The sequence below is a fragment of the Mixophyes fleayi genome, chromosome 9 (genome assembly GCF_038048845.1).
Source record: "Mixophyes fleayi isolate aMixFle1 chromosome 9, aMixFle1.hap1, whole genome shotgun sequence".
In the NCBI taxonomy this organism is placed as follows: domain Eukaryota; kingdom Metazoa; phylum Chordata; class Amphibia; order Anura; family Limnodynastidae; genus Mixophyes; species Mixophyes fleayi.
In genome coordinates, this window is record NC_134410.1 from 133,631,994 (window position 1) to 133,658,092 (window position 26,099).

The following is a 26,099-nucleotide window of genomic DNA, read 5'->3' on the forward strand; positions in this document are numbered from 1 at the left end:
TTGTCATTTCTTATTCAACAAAAAAAATAAGTCAAACACACAAAAGTCAGGTGAGATCCATCCAGTGACCAGCGTATCACATCCAGTGACCAGCGTATCACATCCAGTGACCAGCGTATCACATCCAGTGACCAGCGTATCACATCCAGTGACCAGCGTATCACATCCAGTGACCAGCGTATCACATCCAGTGACCAGCGTATCATATCCAGTCAGTGAATTGGCCAGCATATCACATCCAGTGACCAGCGTATCATATCCAGTCAGTGAATTGGCCAGCATATCACATCCAGTGACCAGCATATCATATCCAGTCAGTGAATTGGCCAGCGTATCACATCCAGTGACCAGCGTATCACATCCAGTGACCAGCGTATCACATCCAGTGACCAGCGTATCACATCCAGTGACCAGCGTATCACATCCAGTCAGTGAATTGGCCAGCATATCACATCCAGTGACCAGCATATCATATCCAGTCAGTGAATTGGCCAGCATATCACATCCAGTGACCAGCATATCATATCCAGTCAGTGAATTGGCCAGCGTATCACATCCAGTGACCAGCGTTTCACATCCAGTGACCAGCGTATCATATCCAGTCAGTGAATTGGCCAGCATATCACATCCAGTGACCAGCGTATCACATCCAGTGACCAGCGTATCACATCCAGTCAGTGAATTGGCCAGCATATCACATCCAGTGACCAGCATATCATACCCAGTCAGTGAATTGGCCAGCGTATCACATCCAGTGACCAGCGTATCACATCCAGTGACCAGCGTATCACATCCAGTGACCAGCGTATCACATCCAGTGACCAGCGTATCACATCCAGTCAATGACAAGACCAGCACGTCATACTCAGACAATGAATTGTCCAGCATAGTCTTTATCATCAAGCTGTGTCTGTCAGATATACTACATAAAACGCGGTGTTGAGTCACCAACCAGTACCATAGATAAGACCGGCTACAAGGCAGACATGGGCTTGTTTGGTTAAAATCTACATATTATGTGGTAGTACTCCTTAACTTCTTTGGTACATTAGGCAAAGTGTAATTGCACCCCAAAGAGCAGCACCAGATGCGACATGCACTAGCAGCAAACATGGTCATGATTACATTTCTTATACAAATGTTTCTATTTAATCACTTAAAAACATTTGACACAAGAGGAACACATCCATAATATACAAGCAATTAACACATCCTCATTCCACAATCTATGTTACACTTCAGCCCATGTTTCCGTTGCATTCCTTTGCCCTATATATTCCATTACTTTCTTTAAAATACTGTTGGATCTATTTGCTTGTGCATCTCTGTGTAGGCTGCAAGGTGCAACACAATCAAATCCAGACAATGAAACATCGGTGGTAGCTGGGTGAGTTTCCATTCCTAACTAGGTTATATATGGAAATGTATTTTTGCTGTTAAATGCCCATCTTATAGCCTCATACCGTTAAATAATACGCTTAACACGCAGGTTAGAATGTGGACCTTGCTGGAACTTGAGATGTTTGACATTATATTATATTTACTGCGTAGCTTAATCCAAGTTGTGTTCTCTATTGTAGGCCATTCAGAATGGCTGCTGTCATTTTATAGGGTAACAAACAGGAGTCTGCAGTGAACGGGAGAGTTTCCCCCCCACAGTCACAACCTAGTATTAAAGGTTTAGTTCTGATAAGCTACTCAAATTGTCACACACATTTATTGTGAATATCGTTCGCTGTTATTCTATAACCTAACACTATATGATAACACTTCACAGCATAACACCATCACAAAGCATTATAATACTGCATCACATTATTCCAGTCATCATGAAGATAGTACATGTCGCTTTAATGATGAATTGTTCCAAAGAATCCATACTAAGTAGTTTCACTTATACAGCCACTTACAGTCCAGTAATGGTCATGAACTGTCCTGTATAGTTCATACTTGCCAACTCTCCCGGAAAGTCTGGGAGACTCCCGAAATTCGGGTCAGTCTCCCGGGCTCCCGGGGGAGATGGCATTTCTCCCGCATCCCGGATTTCACCGAGAATCGCGTCATTTGACGCGATTCTCTGTGAATCACACCATTTTGGAGGGCAGGAGGGGGCTGGACGAGGCAAATCGCGTCATTTTGGCCCCGCCCCCCACGACGCAAATTACGTTTTTTGCGGGGGGGCGGGGCCAAAATGACGCAATTGAACTCGTCCAGCCCCCTCCCGCCCTCCAGTCACGCCCCCTCTCCCGGAAACAAGTTTCCAGGAGTTGGCAACTGTGGTATAGTTACAGCCCTGCAACTTTACAATTCTTTCACAAAAATGTTTGTTTCTCCTCCCAAACAAGGGAAGAATAATGTGTACAATTTGCTGATGCAGCAAACAAAATATTCAACCTCTTCAATGTCAGCCATGGAATAAATCATTAAATATCAAACCTGGCCCTACAGTGCCACCCTGTGGCTGACCTGTTTATTATCATCCTTTATAATGCAACAACAAACAGGCAAGGCTGTCTAATCCATCATAAATAAAGACAATGTAAAACAACTGATTTTGTCTATAGCAAGTGATCCTCCTAAACTTGTTTCTGTGTGAGAGAGGCACTTGTTAGAGAGACCAATAAGAGGCATCTGACTTAATATCCACCGTGGAAGAGATGGGAGAAAAAGTAGCAGAGAAACATAGAATTTGATGGCAGATAAGAACTACTTGGCTTATTTAATCTGCCCATTGCTTAACCTATGGTAACCTCAAACCCTATTTGATCCTTCGTTCTTTGTAAGGATATCCTTATGTCTATCCCAAGCATCTTTACATTGCTCTACTGTATTAGCCTCTACCACCTCTGATGGAGGCTATTCCACTTATCCACTACTCTTTATGTGACGTTATTTTTCCTCACATTCCCTCTGAACCTACTTCCCCCAGTGTCAGTACATGTCCTCGTGTTCTAATACTTCTCTCCCCCCCAGTGTCAGTGCATGTCCTCGTGTTCTAATACTTCTCTTCCCCCCAGTGTCAGTACATGTCCTCGTGTTCTAATACTTCTCTTCCCTCCAGTGTCAGTACATGTCCTCGTGTTCTAATACTTCTCTTCCCTCCAGTGTCAGTACATGTCCTCGTGTTCTAATACTTCTTTTCCCCCCCCCAGTGTCAGTACATGTCCTCGTGTTCTAATACTTCTCTTCCCCCCCCCCCAGTGTCAGTACATGTCCTCATGTTCTAATACTTCTCTTCCCCCCAGTGTCAGTACATGTCCTCATGTTCTAATACTTCTCTTCCCCCCAGTGTCAGTACATGTCCTCATGTTCTAATACTTCTCTTCCCCCCCCAGTGTCAGTACATGTCCTCGTGTTCTAATACTTCTCTTCCCCCCCCAGTGTCAGTACATGTCCTCGTGTTCTAATACTTCTCTTCCCCCCAGTGTCAGTACATGTCCTCGTGTTCTAATACTTCTCTTCCCCCCAGTGTCAGTACATGTCCTCGTGTTCTAATACTTCTCTTCCCCCCAGTGTCAGTACATGTCCTCGTGTTCTAATACTTCTCTTCCCCCCAGTGTCAGTACATGTCCTCGTGTTCTAATACTTCTCTTCCCCCCAGTGTCCGTACATGTCCTCGTGTTCTAATACTTCTCTTCCCCCCAGTGTCCGTACATGTCCTCGTGTCCTAATACTTCTCTTCCCCCCCCCAGTGTCAGTACATGTCCTCGTGTTAGAATACTTCTCTTCCCCCCAGTGTCAGTACATGTCCTCGTGTTCTAATACTTCTCTTCCCTCCAGTGTCAGTACATGTCCTTGTGTTCTAATACTTCTCTTCCCTCCAGTGTCAGTACATGTCCTCGTGTTCTAATACTTCTCTTCCCCCCAGTGTCAGTACATGTCCTCGTGTTCTAATACTTCTCTTCCCACCAGTGTCAGTACATGTCCTCGTGTCCTAATACTTCTCTTCCCCCCCCAGTGTCAGTACATGTCCTCGTGTTCTAATACTTCTCTTCCCCCCAGTGTCAGTGCATGTCCTCGTGTTCTAATACTTCTCTTCCCACCAGTGTCAGTACATGTCCTCGTGTTCTAATACTTCTCTTCCCTCCAGTGTCAGTACATGTCCTCGTGTTCTAATACTTCTCTTCCCCCCAGTGTCAGTACATGTCCTCGTGTTCTAATACTTCTCTTCCCACCAGTGTCAGTACATGTCCTCGTGTTCTAATACTTCTCTTCCCACCAGTGTCAGTACATGTCCTCGTGTCCTAATACTTCTCTTCCCCCCCCAGTGTCAGTACATGTCCTCGTGTCCTAATACTTCTCTTCCCCCCCAGTGTCAGTACATGTCCTCGTGTTCTAATACTTCTCTTCCCACCAGTGTCAGTACATGTCCTCGTGTTCTAATACTTCTCTTCCCCCCAGTGTCAGTACATGTCCTCGTGTCCTAATACTTCTCTTCCCCCCAGTGTCAGTGCATGTCCTCGTGTTCTAATACTTCTCTTCCCTCCAGTGTCAGTGCATGTCCTCGTGTCCTAATACTTCTCTTCCCCCCCCCCAGTGTCAGTACATGTCCTCGTGTCCTAATACTTCTCTTCCCCCCCCAGTGTCAGTACATGTCCTCGTGTCCTAATACTTCTCTTCCCCCCCCAGTGTCAGTACATGTCCTCGTGTTCTAATACTTCTCTTCCCCCCAGTGTCAGTACACGTCTTCGTGTCCTAATACTTCTCTTCCCCCCAGTGTCAGTACATGTCCTCATGTTCTAATACTTCTCTTCCCCCCAGTGTCAGTACATGTCCTCGTGTTCTAATACTTCTCTTCCCCCCAGTGTCAGTACATGTCCTCGTGTTCTAATACTTCTCTTCCCCCCAGTGTCAGTACATGTCCTCGTGTTCTAATACTTCTCTTCCCCCCAGTGTCAGTACATGTCCTCGTGTTCTAATACTTCTCTTCCCCCCCAGTGTCAGTACATGTCCTCGTGGTCTAATACTTCTCTTCCCCCCAGTGTCAGTACATGTCCTCGTGTTCTAGTACTTCTCTTCCCCCCAGTGTCAGTACATGTCCTCGTGTTCTAATACTTCTCTTCCCCCCAGTGTCAGTACATGTCCTCGTGTTCTAATACTTCTCTTCCCCCCAGTGTCAGTACATGTCCTCGTGTTCTAATACTTCTCTTCCCCCCCAGTGTCAGTACATGTCCTCGTGGTCTAATACTTCTCTTCCCCCCAGTGTCAGTACATGTCCTCGTGTTCTAGTACTTCTCTTCCCCCCAGTGTCAGTACATGTCCTCGTGTTCTAATACTTCTCTTCCCCCCAGTGTCAGTACATGTCCTCATGTTCTAATACTTCTCTTCCCCCCCCAGTGTCAGTACATGTCCTCATGTTATAATACTTCTCTTCCTTTGTAGAATGTTTCCCTCCTGCACCTTGTTATAACCCTGGATATATATGAAAGTTTCTATCATGTCCCCCGTTCCCTTCTCTGCTCCTAACTATACATATTACGATCTTTTAGTCTTTCCAGGTAAGTTTTGTGCTGTAGACCATGCACCATGTTAGTTGCCCTTTGTACAGTCTGTAATGTATTTATATCCTTCTGGAGATATGGCCTCCAGAACTGAACACAGTATCTAGATGAGGCCGTACCAATGACCTATACAGTGGTATTATTACTTCTTTCTGCTACTGATTCCTCTCCCTATACAACCAAGCATCTGACTTTCCTTCTCATTGCTTTGTTACATTACTTACCTGCCTGTAAGTCACCTGAAATAGTGACTCCTAGATCCCTTTACTCAGTAGTTTATTATACTGTCATTAATACTATATTTAGCCTTTGAGTTTGAACTCAAGTGGACAATTTTGCATTTTTGGAATTAAGCTGTAGTTGCCACACTCTTGACCATTCCTTTAGTCTACCTAGATCAGGGGTCGGCAACCCCCGGTATGCGTGCCAGACGTGGCACGCTGACCACTTTTGTCTGGCACGCCGACGCTAAAGCTGCTTCAACAAAGCAGCCGATGATGGCAGAAACGGCTGTTTTATTGAAACAGCTCCCAGGTTTCTGGAGAAAGACGAGTCTACAAAGGTAAGTAAGGGCAGCAAATTGAGGGGCACATTCTTGGCATACTTTGTATTTGTGGGGGCAACTGTGGCATACTATGTGTTTCCGGGGGCAACTGTGGCATACTATGTGTTTCCGGGGACAACTGTGGCATACTATATATTTATGGGGCAACTGTGGCATACTATATATTTATGGGGCAACTGTGACATACTATATATTTATGGGGCAACTGTGACATACTATGTGTTTCCGGGGACAACTGTGGCATACTATGTGTTTCCGTGGGCAACTGTGGCATACTATGTGTTTCCGTGGGCAACTGTGGCATACTATGTGTTTCCGTGGGCAACTGTGGCATACTATGTGTTTCCGTGGGCAACTGTGGCATACTATGTGTTTCCGTGGGCAACTGTGGCATACTATGTGTTTCTGTGGGCAACTGTGGCATACTATGTTTCTGTGGGCAACTGTGGCATACTATGTTTCTGGGGGCAACTGTGGCATACTATGTGTTTCTGGGGGCAACTGTGGCATACTATGTGTTTCTGGGGGCAACTGTGGCATACTATGTGTTTCTGGGGGCAACTGTGGCATACTATGTGTTTCTGGGGGCAACTGTGGCATACTATGTGTTTCTGGGGGCAACTGTGGCATACTATGTGTTTCTGGGGGCAACTGTGGCATACTATGTGTTTCTGGGGGCAACTGTGGCATACTATGTGTTTCTGGGGGCAACTGTGGCATACTATGTGTTTCTGGGGGCAACTGTGGCATACTATGTGTTTCTGGGGGCAACTGTGGCATACTATGTGTTTCTGGGGGCAACTGTGGCATACTATGTGTTTCTGGGGGCAACTGTGGCATACTATGTGTTTCTGGGGGCAACTGTGGCATACTATGTGTTTCTGGGGGCAACTGTGGCATACTATGTGTTTCTGGGGGCAACTGTGGCATACTATGTGTTTCTGGGGGCAACTGTGGCATACTATGTGTTTCTGGGGGCAACTGTGGCATACTATGTGTTTCTGGGGGCAACTGTGGCATACTATGTTTCTGTGGGCAACTGTGGCATACTATGTGTTTCTGTGGGCAACTGTGGCATACTATGTTTCTGGGGGCAACTGTGGCATACTATGTTTCTGTGGGCAACTGTGGCATACTATGTTTCTGTGGGCAACTGTGGCATACTATGTTTCTGTGGACAACTGTGGCATACTATGTGTTTCTGTGGACAACTGTGGCATACTATGTGTTTCTGTGGACAACTGTGGCATACTATGTGTTTCTGGGGGCAACTGTGGCATACTATGTGTTTCTGGGGGCAACTGTGGCATACTGTGTTTCTGGGGGCAACTGTGGCATACTATGTGTTTCTGGGGGCAACTGTGGCATACTATGTGTTTCTGGGGGCAACTGTGGCATACTATGTGTTTCTGGGGGCAACTGTGGCATACTATGTGTTTCTGGGGGCAACTGTGGCATACTATGTGTTTCTGGGGGCAACTGTGGCATACTATGTGTTTCTGGGGGCAACTGTGGCATACTATGTGTTTCTGGGGGCAACTGTGGCATACTATGTTTCTGTGGGCAACTGTGGCATACTATGTTTCTGTGGGCAACTGTGGCATACTATGTGTTTCTGTGGGCAACTGTGGCATACTATGTTTCTGGGGGCAACTGTGGCATACTATGTTTCTGTGGGCAACTGTGGCATACTATGTTTCTGTGGGCAACTGTGGCATACTATGTTTCTGTGGACAACTGTGGCATACTATGTGTTTCTGTGGACAACTGTGGCATACTATGTGTTTCTGTGGACAACTGTGGCATACTATGTGTTTCTGGGGGCAACTGTGGCATACTATGTGTTTCTGGGGGCAACTGTGGCATACTGTGTTTCTGGGGGCAACTGTGGCATACTATGTGTTTCTGGGGGCAACTGTGGCATACTATGTGTTTCTGGGGGCAACTGTGGCATACTATGTGTTTCTGGGGGCAACTGTGGCATACTATGTGTTTCTGGGGGCAACTGTGGCATACTATGTGTTTCTGGGGGCAACTGTGGCATACTATGTGTTTCTGGGGGCAACTGTGGCATACTATGTGTTTCTGGGGGCAACTGTGGCATACTATGTGTTTCTGGGGGCAACTGTGGCATACTATGTGTTTCTGGGGGCAACTGTGGCATACTATGTGTTTCTGGGGGCAACTGTGGCATACTATGTGTTTCTGTGGGCAACTGTGGCATACTATGTGTTTCTGTGGGCAACTGTGGCATACTATGTTTCTGTGGGCAACTGTGGCATACTATGTTTCTGTGGGCAACTGTGGCATACTATGTGTTTCTGTGGACAACTGTGGCATACTATGTGTTTCTGTGGACAACTGTGGCATACTATGTGTTTCTGTGGACAACTGTGGCATACTATGTGTTTCTGTGGACAACTGTGGCATACTATGTGTTTCTGTGGACAACTGTGGCATACTATGTGTTTCTGGGGGCAACTGTGGCATACTATGTGTTTCTGTGGACAACTGTGGCATACTATGTGTTTCTGGGGGCAACTGTGGCATACTATGTGTTTCTGTGGACAACTGTGGCATACTATGTGTTTCTGGGGGCAACTGTGGCATACTATGTGTTTCTGTGGACAACTGTGGCATACTATGTGTTTCTGGGGGCAACTGTGGCATACTATGTGTTTCTGGGGGCAACTGTGGCATACTATGTGTTTCTGGGGGCAACTGTGGCATACTATGTGTTTCTGGGGGCAACTGTGGCATACTATGTGTTTCTGGGGGCAACTGTGGCATACTATGTGTTTCTGGGGGCAACTGTGGCATACTATGTGTTTCTGGGGGCAACTGTGGCATACTATGTGTTTCTGGGGGCAACTGTGGCATACTATGTGTTTCTGGGGGCAACTGTGGCATACTATGTGTTTCTGGGGACAACTGTGGCATACTATATATTTATGGGGCAACTGTGGCATACTATATATTTATGGGGCAACTGTGACATACTATATATTTATGGGGCAACTGTGACATACTATATATTTATGGGGCAACTGTGACATACTATGTGTTTCCGGGGACAACTGTGGCATACTATGTGTTTCCGTGGGCAACTGTGGCATACTATGTGTTTCCGTGGGCAACTGTGGCATACTATGTGTTTCCGTGGGCAACTGTGGCATACTATGTGTTTCCGTGGGCAACTGTGGCATACTATGTGTTTCTGTGGGCAACTGTGGCATACTATGTGTTTCTGTGGGCAACTGTGGCATACTATGTTTCTGGGGGCAACTGTGGCATACTATGTTTCTGGGGGCAACTGTGGCATACTATGTGTTTCTGGGGGCAACTGTGGCATACTATGTGTTTCTGGGGGCAACTGTGGCATACTATGTGTTTCTGGGGGCAACTGTGGCATACTATGTGTTTCTGGGGGCAACTGTGGCATACTATGTGTTTCTGGGGGCAACTGTGGCATACTATGTGTTTCTGGGGGCAACTGTGGCATACTATGTGTTTCTGGGGGCAACTGTGGCATACTATGTGTTTCTGGGGGCAACTGTGGCATACTATGTGTTTCTGGGGGCAACTGTGGCATACTATGTGTTTCTGGGGGCAACTGTGGCATACTATGTGTTTCTGGGGGCAACTGTGGCATACTATGTGTTTCTGGGGGCAACTGTGGCATACTATGTGTTTCTGGGGGCAACTGTGGCATACTATGTGTTTCTGGGGGCAACTGTGGCATACTATGTGTTTCTGGGGGCAACTGTGGCATACTATGTGTTTCTGGGGGCAACTGTGGCATACTATGTGTTTCTGGGGGCAACTGTGGCATACTATGTGTTTCTGGGGGCAACTGTGGCATACTATGTGTTTCTGGGGGCAACTGTGGCATACTATGTGTTTCTGGGGGCAACTGTGGCATACTATGTGTTTCTGGGGGCAACTGTGGCATACTATGTGTTTCTGGGGGCAACTGTGGCATACTATGTGTTTCTGTGGGCAACTGTGGCATACTATGTTTCTGTGGGCAACTGTGGCATACTATGTTTCTGTGGGCAACTGTGGCATACTATGTTTTTCTGTGGGCAACTGTGGCATACTATGTTTCTGTGGGCAACTGTGGCATACTATGTTTCTGTGGGCAACTGTGGCATACTATGTTTCTGTGGGCAACTGTGGCATACTATGTTTCTGTGGACAACTGTGGCATACTATGTGTTTCTGTGGACAACTGTGGCATACTATGTGTTTCTGTGGACAACTGTGGCATACTATGTGTTTCTGTGGACAACTGTGGCATACTATGTGTTTCTGTGGACAACTGTGGCATACTATGTGTTTCTGTGGACAACTGTGGCATACTATGTTTCTGGGGGCAACTGTGGCATACTATGTGTTTCTGGGGGCAACTGTGGCATACTATGTGTTTCTGGGGGCAACTGTGGCATACTATGTGTTTCTGGGGGCAACTGTGGCATACTATGTGTTTCTGGGGGCAACTGTGGCATACTATGTGTTTCTGGGGGCAACTGTGGCATACTATGTGTTTCTGGGGGCAACTGTGGCATACTATGTGTTTCTGGGGGCAACTGTGGCATACTATGTGTTTCTGGGGGCAACTGTGGCATACTATGTGTTTCTGTGGGCAACTGTGGCATACTATGTTTCTGTGGGCAACTGTGGCATACTATGTTTCTGTGGGCAACTGTGGCATACTATGTGTTTCTGTGGACAACTGTGGCATACTATGTGTTTCTGTGGACAACTGTGGCATACTATGTGTTTCTGTGGACAACTGTGGCATACTATGTGTTTCTGTGGACAACTGTGGCATACTATGTGTTTCTGTGGACAACTGTGGCATACTATGTGTTTCTGTGGACAACTGTGGCATACTATGTGTTTCTGTGGACAACTGTGGCATACTATGTGTTTCTGGGGGCAACTGTGGCATACTATGTGTTTCTGTGGACAACTGTGGCATACTATGTGTTTCTGGGGGCAACTGTGGCATACTATGTGTTTCTGTGGACAACTGTGGCATACTATGTGTTTCTGGGGGCAACTGTGGCATACTATGTGTTTCTGGGGGCAACTGTGGCATACTATGTGTTTCTGGGGGCAACTGTGGCATACTATGTGTTTCTGGGGGCAACTGTGGCATACTATGTGTTTCTGGGGGCAACTGTGGCATACTATGTGTTTCTGGGGGCAACTGTGGCATACTATGTGTTTCTGGGGGCAACTGTGGCATACTATGTGTTTCTGGGGGCAACTGTGGCATACTATGTGTTTCTGGGGGCAACTGTGGCATACTATGTGTTTCTGGGGGCAACTGTGGCATACTATGTGTTTCTGGGGGCAACTGTGGCATACTATGTGTTTCTGGGGGCAACTGTGGCATACTATGTTTCTGTGGGCAACTGTGGCATACTATGTGTTTCTGTGGGCAACTGTGGCATACTATGTGTTTGTGGGCAACTGTGGCATACTATGTTTCTGTGGGCAACTGTGGCATACTATGTGTTTCTGTGGACAACTGTGGCATACTATGTGTTTCTGTGGACAACTGTGGCATACTATGTGTTTCTGTGGGCAACTGTGGCATACTATGTGTTTCTGTGGGCAACTGTGGCATACTATGTTTCTGTGGGCAACTGTGGCATACTATGTGTTTCTGTGGACAACTGTGGCATACTATGTGTTTCTGTGGACAACTGTGGCATACTATGTGTTTCTGTGGACAACTGTGGCATACTATGTGTTTCTGGGGGCAACTGTGGCATACTATGTGTTTCTGTGGGCAACTGTGGCATACTATGTGTTTCTGTGGACAACTGTGGCATACTATGTGTTTCCGGGGGCAACTGTGGCATACTGTGTGTTTCTGGGGGCAACTGTGGCATACTATGTGTTTCTGTGGACAACTGTGGCATACTATGTGTTTCTGTGGCATACTATGTGTTTCTGTGGGCAACTGTGGCATACTATGTGTTTCTGTGGACAACTGTGGCATACTATGTGTTTCTGTGGACAACTGTGGCATACTATGTTTCTGTGGGCAACTGTGGCATACTGTGTGTTTCTGGGGGCAACTGTGGCAAAGTATGAATTGTGGGCACAACTATGAGGCATAAGATGAATTGGGGACACAATTATGAGGTAGGATGTGAACTGGGGCACCACTGTGCGGCATAACGTTTTTTTGCTGGTCCCTTACTGTTAATATATTAGCCTCATAAAATGATAGATCTCTCTCTATATATATATATATATATATATATATATATATATATATATATATATATATATATATATAGCCGAGAGGGGAGGGGGCGGCTACAAATTGCCCGGGCCTGCTTGGTGGCCCGAGTCCCCACTGGAGACCTATCTTTGAAAATACTTTTAATTGAGTGCAGGGGGATCGGTATTAGCTAAATGCTGTGCAGTGGAGAAGAAGGTAAGAAGGTGTGCTGGAGAGGGGGTCACTAAAGGTGCTGCAGAGGGGGTCACTAATTTTGCTGCAGAGGGGGTCACTAAAGGTGCTGGAGAGGGGGTCACTAAAGGTGCTGGAGAGGGGGTCACTAAAGGTGCTGGAGAGGGGGTCACTAAAGGTGCTGGAGAGGGGGTCACTAAAGGTGCTGGGCAGAGGACATATTTGAGCAAAGCTGCTGAGCAAGGGGGCATGTGTGATTAATGCATTTTTCTGTAAGAGGGTGTCTGGTGCTTTTCACCTGCTAGACACGCCCCCAATGATGCACTGCCACGCCCCCAATTGTACCACCACTTACATGTTACAAAAAATGTTGCTCCGCAGTGGCACAACATTTTTTTTTCCCATGCTTGACTATAAGTATATATATATATATATATATATATACACACATACACACACACACACACACATTATATATATATATATCGCTATCACACCCAACTGGCACACCTGGGCTTCACTAGATTTTAGCCGGCACTGATAGAAAAAGGTTGCCAACCCCTGAACTAGATCAGCCATTGTTTTACCCCTCCTGGTGGGTCTACCCTGTTGCATCATCTTTGTGTCATCTGCAAAAAGACCTACTTTCCCTTCAATACCACTTGCAATGTCACCAATAAAGTTATTAAAAAGTACCGGTCCGGCGGAGTGGTTTGGACGCCATTGCAGTAGAACATGGCTGAAGCGAGCTCCGTGCACATCATAGCCGAAATTGCTTATTTAATGTGACCATCCTCCCCACATCATCTCTAGACAGTGGACGATGTTCCAGTGCAGCACTCTGCACAATTGTTAATTGCCTCTGACCCGCTCCCAGTGGTTAGCTGTCAAGGGACACTAGTGGCCAGAGTTCCTGCTAATCCGCGGCGCAGAGACCATCGTCTCAGATCCTCTCTCCATTATATCCAGAGACCCGGCAGAATGCAGAAAACAGCAATCTTACCTGCTCCTGGGTTTCATCGGTCAGCCCTGCTGATCCCTGGATGGGCGCCTGGCGGTGGGGAGACATGGGGATGGACCCCTGTGGCTGGCGGCTTCAGCGGGATACCCAGCGGCTTCACTGGTGGACCCCCCTTATTCCTGGTCCATGACACCGACGGTGCTGCCTGGAGAGTCGCGAAGCAGCCTTCATTACTGTGAGTACCGAGACCCCTTTCAATACGACAAGTTGTGACCTGCAGCCTTCCCAGGCTCCTTCCATTGCCACTTCTTATTAAGATCAGAGGAGCGGTCGGACTGATATAGGAGGAAAGCTGTGGCTCTAAGAGGCTCGGATGATCCTTGTCCAGTCAAGCAAAACGACACACACACATATATATATATATATATATATATATATATATATATAATGTACACACACACAAAGATCTGTGGACCCGATCGGCTCATCCCTAAGAGCAGCTAATCACCTATATTGAGCTGCAGTGCACGAATAACCAAGAGGGGTGAAAAATTTCTGACTGCTGCACTTTTAACTTGGAGCAAATTTATTGGGTTGGCAAAGTGATATATTGTGCAAGGGAACTGCACTACACCAAACTCCGTGAAAGCAGAATACTACCATCTACGGATCAGCTGCTGTCTAGCGGCTGTCTATCTGCTGCTATTCTACCAATATTCCGTCAGTTTACAAGAACTGAGTGTATCTATGTCCCACTGCATATGCTACGGGTTCCGTGCGCCACCCAGTGGCTGCTGTGAAGTACTGCAAACTCATTTTTTGTAAGCTCTTTGTTACGACTTTGTTGCAGCAGTACCTCAATTCCAAGAGAGGGGATGTGGTTTACTCCTGCACATTGCACTTTGCCTGTAGGAGTTAATCTCCTTACCTGATTAGTACCAGCACATGTCTCATGGCTTCATATACCTGCCTCAATCGGTCTCTTGTTTATACCCTGTTCCAGTTTGCTTAATTGCGGTCTGATCTCTTGTTGTCACCCTCTGCCTGATTACCAGACTCTGCTTGTTTGCCTGTTGCCCAGACCTTTGCCTCTTTACTGGATTATGCTTGTTCGCTTGTGACCCTGACCACTGGATTCTGTTTGTACTCTTGTTGCCCTGACCTGTGCCTGGTCACCGGACTCAGCTAGTCCTGCTTCCCTGGACTGCCTCATGCCTCTGATAACTGGAATCCCGATCCCGGCCTCCCTACTCTGGTGCCTCCTGGGAATTGGGTAAAAATCTACTTGTTTCTACATTTTGAACTGCATTTGCCATTTAAATCATTGCTTGGAACCTGTTACTTCTGTGGACTATTCTCGTCATTCATCACACCTGCTCATACTTGTGTATTGGAATATACCTGTTAATTCTGCTGCCTGAAATCAGCATATTCCATGAACTTAATACTTGTTCACATATTTTGCCTAAATTAAGGCACTAAGGGGCATATTCAATTCCGATCCCGATCCGCGGGATCATGCCGGAACGGCCACGGACCTAATCCGCGGTACCGTATTACCGGCAGTACTGCCACCCGAGACATGTTCCAACGCGCAGAAACGCTTAACTCCTCCAAATCAGAGGCATTTCCCTCACACAGGCCTCCCTCCGATCCCTCAAGTCATCATGATTATCTATTCAGGGCCATCTTTTAAACTGGGCATGATGATCAGGTGCCCGGGGGCCCCATAGGTAGGACTCAAATAGAATAATCCTGCAAAAAAAAATAAAAAAATGAATAACCTTTTGCAGTCACACAGTGATCTGGCTCCGGCTCCCTCCCTGTTCCCTTCCTCCGTGCTGCGCTCGCACGGAATGTCGAGGTTGACGTCATCACTTGACATATTACACTTTTTAATCTTTACCACCTCTCCTGCACTCCTTTCAAGTTCCTCCACTCTGCCAAAGAGTTACTTACACATTTTCCCATATCTACAAAGTCGGCGTTCCTATAATCTAACACCTTTGTTTTTCTGTAGTATGAGTGGGTCTCTGTCTTTATACTAAAGAATACTGCTCGATGGCCCCTGGATCCTAGGTTCTCACCCACATTTACATCAGATAATCTGTCACCATTTGTAAGAATTCTAATTCCTTGCGAGTGTTGTCTTTCATTATTTGATTGAGGGATGCTCCCTGCAACAAAACTAAGAATGTCCTTACTTCTAGTAAAACTTGCAAAAGACCCAAGTTCACATTCGGTAGATTAAAGTCTCCCATTATTACCTCTCCTTTTAGTTACAGGAGTACTCCTCTCTCCTGTAACAACCTGTTTCTCTATTGACAACTGCACACTCAATTTAGCCCTAGATAAGACATCTCCAGCCACCAGTCTCTGGCAAGCCAACCCTCTACCGTGGAACCTTACCTGCCACATGCAAAACCGCCCCAACGCAGACTTCCTTCACTACAAATTCAGCCTTTTACCTTGGGAGTATCATCGTTATTGCTGCTGGATACAAAGCCAGGACACTTATTCCCCATGTCCACAGAGATTGCAGCAACAGTTGCTGTTGGCCAAGTAGGCTGCAGAGATCAAGATAGGAAGAACAAAGAAAGCAACAAATCTTCAAAACAACCTTCTCCTTGTTGTGATAACTCCTCTGTATCACCTTGTAATCTCCTCATGCCTTTACAAATTTGTAACTATTTTACATTTGTAAGAAGAGTATTATGTGGAAGGTAGGCCAAAGATGTATAGTGCTTCCATGTCGTAACAGTCATCCGCATGCGACAACAATCTACTAACAACAAAGTCTAAGGGTCCACTTCTCCATACTCATTCTCCTGGAACTCTCTAACCTTTCAACGCCCTCTTTCCTGCATTGGCCTTTATTACAATGTTCTATCCTAGTTCACTTTCTACCTATAGAACTGCTCCACTTCCACTATCAGTTGGGGTCCTACAGGGTTCTGTCTTCGGCCCTCTGCTTTTCTCACTATAAAGCCCCTTTCTTGGAGAAGAAATTTACTAATTTTGGCCTCAAGTATCACCTTTATGCTGAAGACACGGAAATCTACCTCTCCCCTTCTGTATTTTCTTGTGCAAATCAACTTTCACTCTGCTGTCTCCACATGGACGTCTAAATGCTACCTAAAGCTCAGCATGTCCAAAATAGATTTAACTCCTTCACCATAACACCCAAATTTACTGAGTTTCCTAAACCCATTGCCTTGAGGTCTCCCTTGACTCTGCCTTCTGCTTTACTTCTCCCATCTAGTCTCTCTCAGTCTTGTCATCACCTTTGAAACATTACTAGAATATGCCCCTTTCTTAACAAAGTGACAATTAAAATGCATTCAGTTTCACGTCTTCTCCCGCCTAGACTACTGCAAACCTCCTCCTATCTGGCATTCCCCTCTCCTATCTGGCATTCCCCTCTCCTATCAGATCCAGCTTCAAACTGTTCCACATGTAGTGACAGGACTGATCTTCCTCTCTTGCCACTCCACATCTGCTGCATCTCTCTGCAAATCACTGGCTCCCCATCTCATCTACTCCAAAGAAAAGCACTGTCCTTCACCTGCAAAGTCCTCAACCATGCCTCCACTTCACACATCTCAAAATCTCCCTCGTGCACTCTTAAATCTGCCTCTACGCCCTGGTCTCCCCTCCAATCATCACCTATCTCCTGGCACCAAGACAACTCCTGTATTGCTTTACCAAACCAAATCCGATTGTAACCCGGTCTTCAAATCTTTAAACACTCTGGAAATCTCCTTTTTAGAGGCTACGTTACTCCCACCAATGCTACTCCAACTGCTACATGCACACCTACCATACTCACACTGGTACACGCACACCTACCATACTCACACTGGTACACGCACACCTAGCCTACTCCCACAGCTGCCCTACTCCCACTGGTACACGCACACCTAGCCTACTCCCACAGCTGCACGCTCACACTGGTACACGCACACCTAGCCTACTCCCACAGCTGCCCTACTCCCACTGGTACACGCACACCTAGCCTACTCCCACAGCTGCCCTACTCACACTGGTACACGCACACCTACCATACTCCCACAGCTGCCCTACTCACACTGGTACACGCAGACCTACCATACTCACACTGGTACACGCACACCTAGCCTACTCCCACAGCTGCCCTACTCCCACTGGTACACGCACACCTAGCCTACTCCCACAGCTGCCCTACTCCCACTGGTACACGCACACCTAGCCTACTCCCACAGCTGTACGCTCACACTGGTACACGCACACCTAGCCTACTCCCACAGCTGCACGCTCACACTGGTACACGCACACCTACCATACTCCCACAGCTGCCCTACTCCCACTGGTACACGCACACCTAGCCTACTCCCACAGCTGCCCTACTCACACTGGTACACGCACACCTACCATACTCCCACAGCTGCCCTACTCACACTAGTACACGCACACCTACCATACTCCCACAGCTGCCCTACTCACACTAGTACACGCACACCTAGCCTACTCCCACAGCTGCCCTACTCACACTGGTACACGCACACCTAGCCTACTCCCACAGCTGCCCTACTCACACTGGTACACGCAGACCTACCACACTCACACTGGTACACGCACACCTAGCCTACTCCCACAGCTGCCCTACTCACACTGGTACACGCAGACCTACCATACTCACACTGGTACACGCACACCTAGCCTACTCCCACAGCTGCCCTACTCACACTGGTACACGCAGACCTACCATACTCACACTGGTACACGCACACCTAGCCTACTCCCACAGCTGCCCTACTCACACTAGTACACGCACACCTAGCCTACTCCCACAGCTGCCCTACTCACACTGGTACACGCACACCTAGCCTACTCCCACAGCTGCCCTACTCACACCTAGCCTACTCACACTGGTACTCGCACACCTAGCCTACTCCCACAGCTGCACGCTCACAGTTGCCCTTCTCCCACTGGTACACGCACACCAACCCTACTCCCACTGCTACACGCACACCTAGCCTACTCCCACAGCTGTCCTACTCACACAGCTGCACGCTCACAGTTGCCCTTCTCCCACTGGTACACGCACACCAACCCTACTCCCACTGCTACACGCACACAGTTGCCCTTCTCCCACTGGTACACACACCAACCCTACTCCCACTGCTACACACACACCTAGCCTACTCCCACAGCTGCCCTACTCACACTGGTACATGCTCACAGCTGCCCTTCTCCCACTGGTACACGCACACCAACCCTACTCACACAGCTGCACGCTCACAGTTGCCCTTCTCCCACTGGTACACGCACACCAACCCTACTCCCACAGCTGCACACTCACAGTTGCCCTTCTCCCACTGGTACACACACCAACCCTACTCCCACTGCTACACGCACACCTAGCCTACTCCCACAGCTGCCCTACTCACACTGGTACACGCACACCTACCATACTCCCACAGCTGCCCTACTCACACTGGTACACGCAGACCTACCATACTCACACTGGTACACGCACACCTAGCCTACTCCCACAGCTGCCCTACTCCCACTGGTACACGCACACCTAGCCTACTCCCACAGCTGCCCTACTCCCACTGGTACACGCACACCTAGCCTACTCCCACAGCTGTACGCTCACACTGGTACACGCACACCTAGCCTACTCCCACAGCTGCACGCTCACACTGGTACACGCACACCTACCATACTCCCACAGCTGCCCTACTCCCACTGGTACACGCACACCTAGCCTACTCCCACAGCTGCCCTACTCACACTGGTACACGCACACCTACCATACTCCCACAGCTGCCCTACTCACACTAGTACACGCACACCTACCATACTCCCACAGCTGCCCTACTCACACTGGTACACGCACACCTAGCCTACTCCCACAGCTGCCCTACTCACACTGGTACACGCAGACCTACCACACTCACACTGGTACACGCACACCTAGCCTACTCCCACAGCTGCCCTACTCACACTGGTACACGCACACCTACCATACTCCCACAGCTGCCCTACTCACACTGGTACACGCAGACCTACCATACTCACACTGGTACACGCACACCTAGCCTACTCCCACAGCTGCCCTACTCACACTGGTACACGCAGACCTACCATACTCACACTGGTACACGCACACCTAGCCTACTCCCACAGCTGCCCTACTCACACTAGTACACGCACACCTAGCCTACTCCCACAGCTGCCCTACTCACACTGGTACACGCACACCTAGCCTACTCCCACAGCTGCCCTACTCACACCTAGCCTACTCACACTGGTACTCGCACACCTAGCCTACTCCCACAGCTGCACGCTCACAGTTGCCCTTCTCCCACTGGTACACGCACACCAACCCTACTCCCACTGCTACACGCACACCTAGCCTACTCCCACAGCTGTCCTACTCACACAGCTGCACGCTCACAGTTGCCCTTCTCCCACTGGTACACGCACACCAACCCTACTCCCACTGCTACACGCACACAGTTGCCCTTCTCCCACTGGTACACACACCAACCCTACTCCCACTGCTACACACACACCTAGCCTACTCCCACAGCTGCCCTACTCACACTGGTACATGCTCACAGCTGCCCTTCTCCCACTGGTACACGCACACCAACCCTACTCACACAGCTGCACGCTCACAGTTGCCCTTCTCCCACTGGTACACGCACACCAACCCTACTCCCACAGCTGCACACTCACAGTTGCCCTTCTCCCACTGGTACACACACCAACCCTACTCCCACTGCTACACGCACACCTAGCCTACTCCCACAGCTGCCCTACTCACACTGGTACATGCTCACAGCTGCCCTTCTCCCACTGGTACACGCACACCAACCCTACTCCCACTGCTACACGTACACCTAGCCTACTCAGACAGCTGCCCTACTCACACTGGTACACGCTCACAGCTGCCCTACTCCCACCTATACTACACACATTGGTATATCCACTCCATTCTGAGCCAACATTATAACCCTTTGTTTTCACCACCATGTTTTTTTTTTCTACCTTGTATGCCCCTGATTTATGTATGTTCTGCTTCCCCTCTATCTGCACCTTTGGTAATCTAACTAAACCCTGCCACAATCACTTTTCTTCAGAGGTAATATAATTACTGCCATCCACCTACATAAAAATTAAGCATCTCAATATTTATTTTAATAGACCCATGTATGAACAGTCCTGAAGCTGGTTAGTGCAATGAGCTTGTGGGGTCATCATGAAGATGAAAGAAATTCAAAGCAGATCCAGAAAAAAAAAAATTATGGGAAGGTTTAAAAAAACTGTAAATATCACACAGAGATCTGTCAACTAGAGGGATGGAGAGAATACAGCCGTTACTTTCTCTAGAAGAGGCCATAATTCAGAGCAGTTCATCTCTGCATAAGGGCCCTGTTAGGGAGGCCAACAAGCAGCCTATGGCATCTGACAACAGTATTCTCCTACAGAAATACATTGGACAACATCCGGGCACTTCACCAGTGGTTCTTCCCTCCCTAAAGGACAGACTGGTGAAGTAAAACCAGCAAGATGGAACTTTTTGGCCTCAATGCCAAGCGCTAAATTTTCCTCAAGAAAAACACTAGATATAATCCAATAACAGTATCCGTACTGTGACACAAGGACCAGGGGATGAAGCTACCTTCTGCTATAGGCTGAGACTTGGGAGAAGATCTATATAGCAGCAAGACAATGTCCCAAAGCATACAGTAATAACCAGATTACAGTGGGTAACATAGAAAGACATGTTTCGGAGAGGCCCAGACCCAATCCCATCAGGAATCTGTAGAATTATTAGACAATTGCTGTTGAGCAGCGACCACCATCCAACCTGAGGGATCAATAACACAACACTGGCAGTAACAGCTGTGTGGTATATACATATATTATGTTAGTATAGAATAGTTAATAGAGACCCAAATAAACTGAGTTATGATTGTAATTAAAGCTGCTTCTATTTGCCAAAAAGGGTTTATGAGGTAACTAAACATACAGTGGATTGAGGACTGAAATTGGCAATCTATAATTAATCTAAATCTGTGGACACATTTCTCATAAAACCTGAAATAAGTGCCTCACCTACACATAATGGAGGCAGACATTTTGTGGTCTGAATATGAGAAAGCAGTCTATAGATTGTGCCCCAGACACATTCCATGCACTGGACCGTCCCACAAGATGGCTGCATCCACAGTGTGCAGGCAACAGGCCCACTTGAACTGGCCTCTGCATTGAACCCTGGGCTAAATAGCCTTTATCAGACCCCCCAGTCTTCTGGTTGAGACGTTTCCTCTTCATTAGCTGTCCTTGGGAAAGGGATAGCACACATTTGAATCTGTTCATAGCATCAGTGTGTCATGTGACAGACTTCTCCTCAGAGCCCGTGGGTGACTCCATTTTGTCCTGGTTTTCCAGCTGACTTGAACCATCTACTTTCAGACTTTTCTCCAGCAGCAGCTCCAGAGCTTCCTCACCCACAACACGATGAACCTTCTCCCCTTTGGCCGCTAAGATTTCTTCAATATTCCTTTAGCGTAATACAACATATAATATTTGTAATATACCATATTCTATACAAAAACCACATTGTTATGTTCCCTGAACTAGCTTAGAAACATGCAATATTTAATATTTTTTAATCTACTAAAGTTTGCAGATAACGAAACAGCAACTCCCAATGCCAAGATAAGTCCAGTAAATATTGCCTTTTTCCTTTTTGACAAACCAGCACAGAATTCTCAGTTTGCTCCCTAGGTGGTTCTACCATCTATGGAAAATGTCCAGGTTACTGTCTCCTCAGCAAAATCATGTTAAAGTTATTAATAAATGGAAAATGTACTTGCACTCATGACCGTCTCCAAGAACACTTTAAACTGAACTCCATCTACACAGACGGCAGCCACATTCTGGTTAAAGTATTATTCAGTTTATCAATTCACTATGAATTAGTGACCTCACTGAGAAATCTATAGGCTGCATTGTCACGATAAATGGTTCAGCCCACAATATGGCTGCAGCAATCCGCGACACCACAACATTCCAATGTAGCAACGCTGCGATTGGTCAGACTAGACGTGCGCTAGAGGCCCCACAGATAAAAGAAGACAGTTCAATTACATTATTGAGCACATGCCTGAATCTAGTAACAGTAGTGTTTGAGTGTACATAGAAGAACTGATGCTGTTTTGAAGGCAAAGGTTGGGCACAACAAATATTGAAATTATTTAGATTTCTCTTCTGTTCATTCACTTTACTTTATCAATTATCAGAATGCAAACTAATAACACTTCTATTTCTGAAAACATTCTTACTTTGCAGCATTTTTTCCAAACCTGCCTAAAGTATTTGCACAGCATTGTATAGAATTGTATTTCTTTAAAAATAAATAGTTTTTCATGATTTTTAACAGCATTCTGTAGTGGAATTAAAGTTCCAACAGCACAATTTCTGTTTTATTGACCCGACAACGTTGTGTGTGCAGGTTCAGTGTCTCTAAAAGAGTCTTGGGGGCAAATTTATCAGGCTACGGGTTTGAAAAAGTAAAGATGTTGCCTATAGTGACCAATCAGATTCTAACTACCATTTTGTTAAATGTACTAAATACATGGTAACTAGAATCTGATTGGATGCTATAGGCAACATCTACACTTTGTCAAACCTGCAGCTTGATAAATATGTCTCCATATTATTAGAACTATAGACACTACCAGCCACTTGGTGATTTTACTGTTTTACAGGCCAGCAAGAAGCCAATGAGGACAAACGTTACAGCAACCACAGCAGAGGAGGAAACATTTAGGGTTTCAAGTTATCACCTAAGAATATTAAGCTGATTATTGAAAAATCATTTGAATTGGTCTTGAAGATTCAAAGGAACAATACTCTGTGGGGCGATTCTATATATAAGACTGTTTCATCAGAACGTTTATATACACTCATTCTTTTATGTCAGAAAGATGTCACTTACACATAGATTATTCCTATGTCCTATTATTTCTGGAAGTAAGCGGTCAGCGCCATAATACCATATCTACCATTGTATGTATATTGTATTAAGTTAACAAGTAATGTTAAACTGTAGCCACTGTTATCACTAATATAGATAGTTTGAATTTAAGAATAACTCCGGCCGAAACTAAAGAGTCAGTTGTTTTGAATCCCACTGGAAGCTGTAACAATCCCACACCGCACTCCTCTCGCTGGTTTGGACACTCAGCTTGTATGAAATAGATCGAGCAGTAAGAGGACAGGGAAGTGTCACATGGCAACATTACAGCCAGTGGACCCAACAAACTGCAAATCCATGGTAAACATTTCCTTTATTTAACATTACTTCAGTGAAAGTCTGATTTTTTTTTTTGTGTTTAGTAGAGTTCTTGTTCAATTTTCAGAAACAACTCATCTCACGCTAAAGAAAATATAAATCATTACGTTTCAACCTACTTTTTTCCCTCCAGGTCAGAAAACCAGCCCAGATTGTCTGCTATGATGTGATGGTTTTTGCAGCCAGGACATCTGACTATAACCACACCGTTGTGATATGCTATTTTTGAGATCTTCTTTATGGACCTTGTTTTGCAAACCTAAAATAAAATACATTCTTAGAATGCTGTAAATTCCATTCTGTTTTTCCATTCACACAACTATGCTTCATTTGCTTATTGGGGCCACAGGTACTGGCCAAGAAATGTCAGCAGGAAAGTATTAAGAGCTTCTAAAGTGTTTCTGGATATATCAAACAACATGTATTGCTTTTATATTATACTGAATTATGCAATATCAACCCACAATGACAGGTTCATTTAAAGACCATTTAGAAGTTTATTATATGCAGAACTTCAAACATATACAAGATATCACAGTACAGCTTACATGGAAAGTGCCTTATTGTGTCAATACTGAGATGTACTTCTCATTATTCCTACACCAGTGGGGTTCAGGTTGAGATAGTGTGGAAATAATTTGGGAAGAAAGGTTTTAGGATTAGATGCTAGAATAAACATGAAAGCTCTACCACCATACAGAGGTGCTTACTGTGCAGATGTATGTGAGCTGTAGGGGGTACATTACCTAGCATGTATATGAGCTACTACTATAGACACCTTCCCTGCAGGTGTACATGAGCTGGTAGTGGAGGCACATACCTTACAGGTGTATATGAGCAGACACTAGGGGTACATACCATACAGGTGTACATGAGCAGACACTAGGGGTACATACCTTACAGGTGTATATGAGCAGACACTAGGGGTACATACCTTACAGGTGTATATGAGCAGACAGTAGGGGTACATACCTTACAGGTGTATATGAGCAGACAGTAGGGGGTACATACCTTACAGGTGTACATGAGCAGACACTAGGGGTACATACCTTACAGGTGTACATGAGCAGACACTAGGGGTACATACCTTACAGGTGTACATGAGCAGACACTAGGGGTACATACCTTACAGGTGTATATGAGCAGACACTAGGGGTACATACCTTACAGGTGTACATGAGCAGACAGTGGGGGTACATACCTTACAGGTGTATATGAGCAGACACTGGGGGTACATACCTTACAGGTGTATATGAGCAGACACTAGGGGTACATACCTTACAGGTGTATATGAGCAGACAGTAGGGGTACATACCTTACAGGTGTATATGAGCAGACACTGGAGGTACATACCTTACAGGTGTATATGAGCAGACACTAGGGGTACATACCTTACAGGTGTATGTGAGCAGACACTAGGGGTACATACCTTACAGGTGTATGTGAGCAGACACTAGGGGTACATACCTTACAGGTGTATGTGAGCAGACACTAGGGGTACATACCTTACAGGTGTATGTGAGCAGACACTAGGGGTACATACCTTACAGGTGTATGTGAGCAGACACTAGGGGTACATACCTTACAGGTGTATGTGAGCAGACACTAGGGGTACATACCTTACAGGTGTATGTGAGCAGACACTAGGGGTACATACCTTACAGGTGTATGTGAGCAGACACTAGGGGTACATACCTTACAGGTGTATGTGAGCAGACACTAGGGGTACATACCTTACAGGTGTACATGAGCAGACACTAGGGGTACCTACCTTACAGGTGTACATGAGCAGACACTAGGGGTACCTACCTTACAGGTGTACATGAGCAGACACTAGGGGTACATACCTTACAGGTGTACATGAGCAGACACTAGAGGTACCTACCTTACAGGTGTACATGAGCAGACACTAGGGGTACATACCTTACAGGTGTATATGAGCAGACACTAGGGGCACATACCTTACAGGTGTATATGAGCAGACACTAGGGGCACATACCTTACAGGTGTATATGAGCAGACACTAGGGGGTACATACCTTACAGGTGTACATGAGCAGACACTAGGGGTACATACCTTACAGGTGTATATGAGCAGACACTAGGGGTACATACCTTACAGGTGTATATGAGCAGACACTAGGGGTACATACCTTACAGGTGTATATGAGCAGACACTAGGGGTACATACCTTACAGGTGTATATGAGCAGACACTAGGGGGTACATACCTTACAGGTGTACATGAGCAGACACTAGGGGGTACATACCTTACAGGTGA

At 46.4% G+C, this 26,099-nt stretch overlaps 1 protein-coding gene and 1 long non-coding RNA gene across 2 annotated transcripts in view; one reads left to right on the top strand and one right to left on the bottom strand.

Moving 5' to 3' along the window:
- LOC142101380 (uncharacterized) overlaps window positions 1-26,099 on the top strand; it is a 535,334-nt gene that overhangs the window by 460,573 nt on the left and 48,662 nt on the right. The gene's annotated exons all lie outside the window — the stretch shown is intronic.
- The window catches only part of DNLZ (DNL-type zinc finger), an 11,097-nt gene continuing 5,630 nt past the window's right edge, over window positions 20,633-26,099 (bottom strand). Inside the window, exons 2-3 of the mRNA XM_075185838.1 lie at window positions 23,940-24,079; window positions 20,633-22,023 (exon numbers count right to left, since the gene is read on the bottom strand). Of these exons, the coding sequence (XP_075041939.1) occupies window positions 21,852-22,023; window positions 23,940-24,079 (312 nt within the window). The 3' untranslated portion in view covers window positions 20,633-21,851. The remainder of the gene's footprint in view (window positions 22,024-23,939; window positions 24,080-26,099) is intronic.